General features: G+C 40.1%; 1 protein-coding gene across 1 annotated transcript in view; it reads right to left on the reverse strand.

The window, feature by feature from the left end:
* SCML2 (Scm polycomb group protein like 2) overlaps positions 1-1,618 on the reverse strand; it is a gene marked incomplete at its 3' end in the record, with an annotated part of 56,103 nt that overhangs the window by 47,169 nt on the left and 7,316 nt on the right. Inside the window, exon 2 of the mRNA XM_077770708.1 lies at positions 904-974. Within this exon, the coding sequence (XP_077626834.1) occupies positions 904-974 (71 nt within the window). The remainder of the gene's footprint in view (positions 1-903; positions 975-1,618) is intronic.

Consider the following 1,618-nt stretch of genomic DNA (forward strand, 5'->3'; position numbering starts at 1 on the left):
GATGGAATGTGTGTGTATATATATATATATATATATATGGATATATATATGGATATATATGTGTATGCGCGCGCACACACACACACACACACACAAAGAAAAAAAGTTTTGTTAAAATGTATCGATTGTAAGAAAAACAAATGGTCAGCTATGTTACCAAAATACCCAATAAATGTTTTAAGTACCATTCATAGTAGATAGTAAGCAAAAGAACTATAAAGGTCAAGGAAAAGATCTTCTCCAAATCCTCTCTCTGGATCAACATGAAGCATAAAAACACCGTTCCTTGCTGGTCTCACTCCTCTGCCCACTTCCAGGCAACTCAAATACACCCTCTAAAATGCACCCTGAGTGGCTTTCTAAAATAAGAATCTGATTAGGCCATTCCCCATTGAAATAAACAAACTGGCAGCTCACCACTGCTTAAGTCCAAGTCCTCAGTACAGTTTAAAAGCCCCCACACCTTTAACCTTATTTCCACACTATCACCTCTACCCACTTTGTGCTCCAGCCACCCATGTCATCCCTCAACACTCAGGTTCTTTTACATCTATATGCCTTTGCTTTGGATGTTCTCTCTACCTGGAATATCTCTGCCCTCATTCCAACCATCTCAGATATCATCTCTTCTGTGAGCATTCCCAGTACAGTTATCATACTGTTCATAATTAATTATTTACATGTCTGTCTTTCCCACCAGATGGACAGTCATAGGGTTTAATATACCTGATGTGGAGTAAATTCTTAATGAATATACGCAAAGATACCATCTGCCCCTTAAGTGGCACTATCACAATCCCCATTACCTCCTTGCACTACAAGAACCCAACAGTCACACAAACATCCTTCATCAAATTAACAGTTCACATTAATATATACAACATCTACAGGATTTGAGCATACCTGTCTGAAACACTCTGAAGGAGCACCCAAAGATCCAGTCTCTTTCAAGTAATTTTCCCAATGGAACTCATCTGGAGAAAAAAATGCATGAAATAGGTTTTTTAGTATATATAATATGCATGCTCACTTTCAGGAATAAAATGGACTTTAGTTCCATATATCTTTTATTTTTTTAGGCTTATATATTTGAGAAGTATGAGCAAGGTAGGGGCAGGGAGAGAGGGAGAGAAAATCCCAAGCAAGCTCTGCACTCAGCACAGAGCCCAACACGAGGCCTGATCCCATGAAACACAAGATCATGACCTGAGCCGAAACCAAGAGTCAGAGACTAAACCCACTAAGCCCGCCCCTCCATATATCTTTTAAAAGAGACTTCTTATACAAAAAAAACAGATTCGAATGGTACATGCATCCCAAAGTTTATAGCCGCATTATTAACATTAGCCAAACTAGAGTGAAAGCCCAAATGTCCATCAATTGATGAATGGATCATTAAGATGTGGTATGTATATATATGTATATGTACAATGTAACAATACCCAGCCATCAAAAAGATTGAAATTTTATTGAGGCGCCTGGGTGGCTCAGTTGGTTAAGCGTCCGACTTTGGCTCAGGTCATGATCTCACGGTTCGTGGGTTCGAGCCCCGCGTCAGGCTCTGGGCTGACAGCTAGCTCCGAGGCTGGAGCCTGCTTTTGATTCTGTGTCTCCCCCT

Source organism: Crocuta crocuta, unplaced genomic scaffold (genome assembly GCF_008692635.1).
Source record: "Crocuta crocuta isolate KB4526 unplaced genomic scaffold, BGI_CrCroc_1.0 scaffold312, whole genome shotgun sequence".
Taxonomy (NCBI): Eukaryota; Metazoa; Chordata; class Mammalia; order Carnivora; family Hyaenidae; genus Crocuta; species Crocuta crocuta.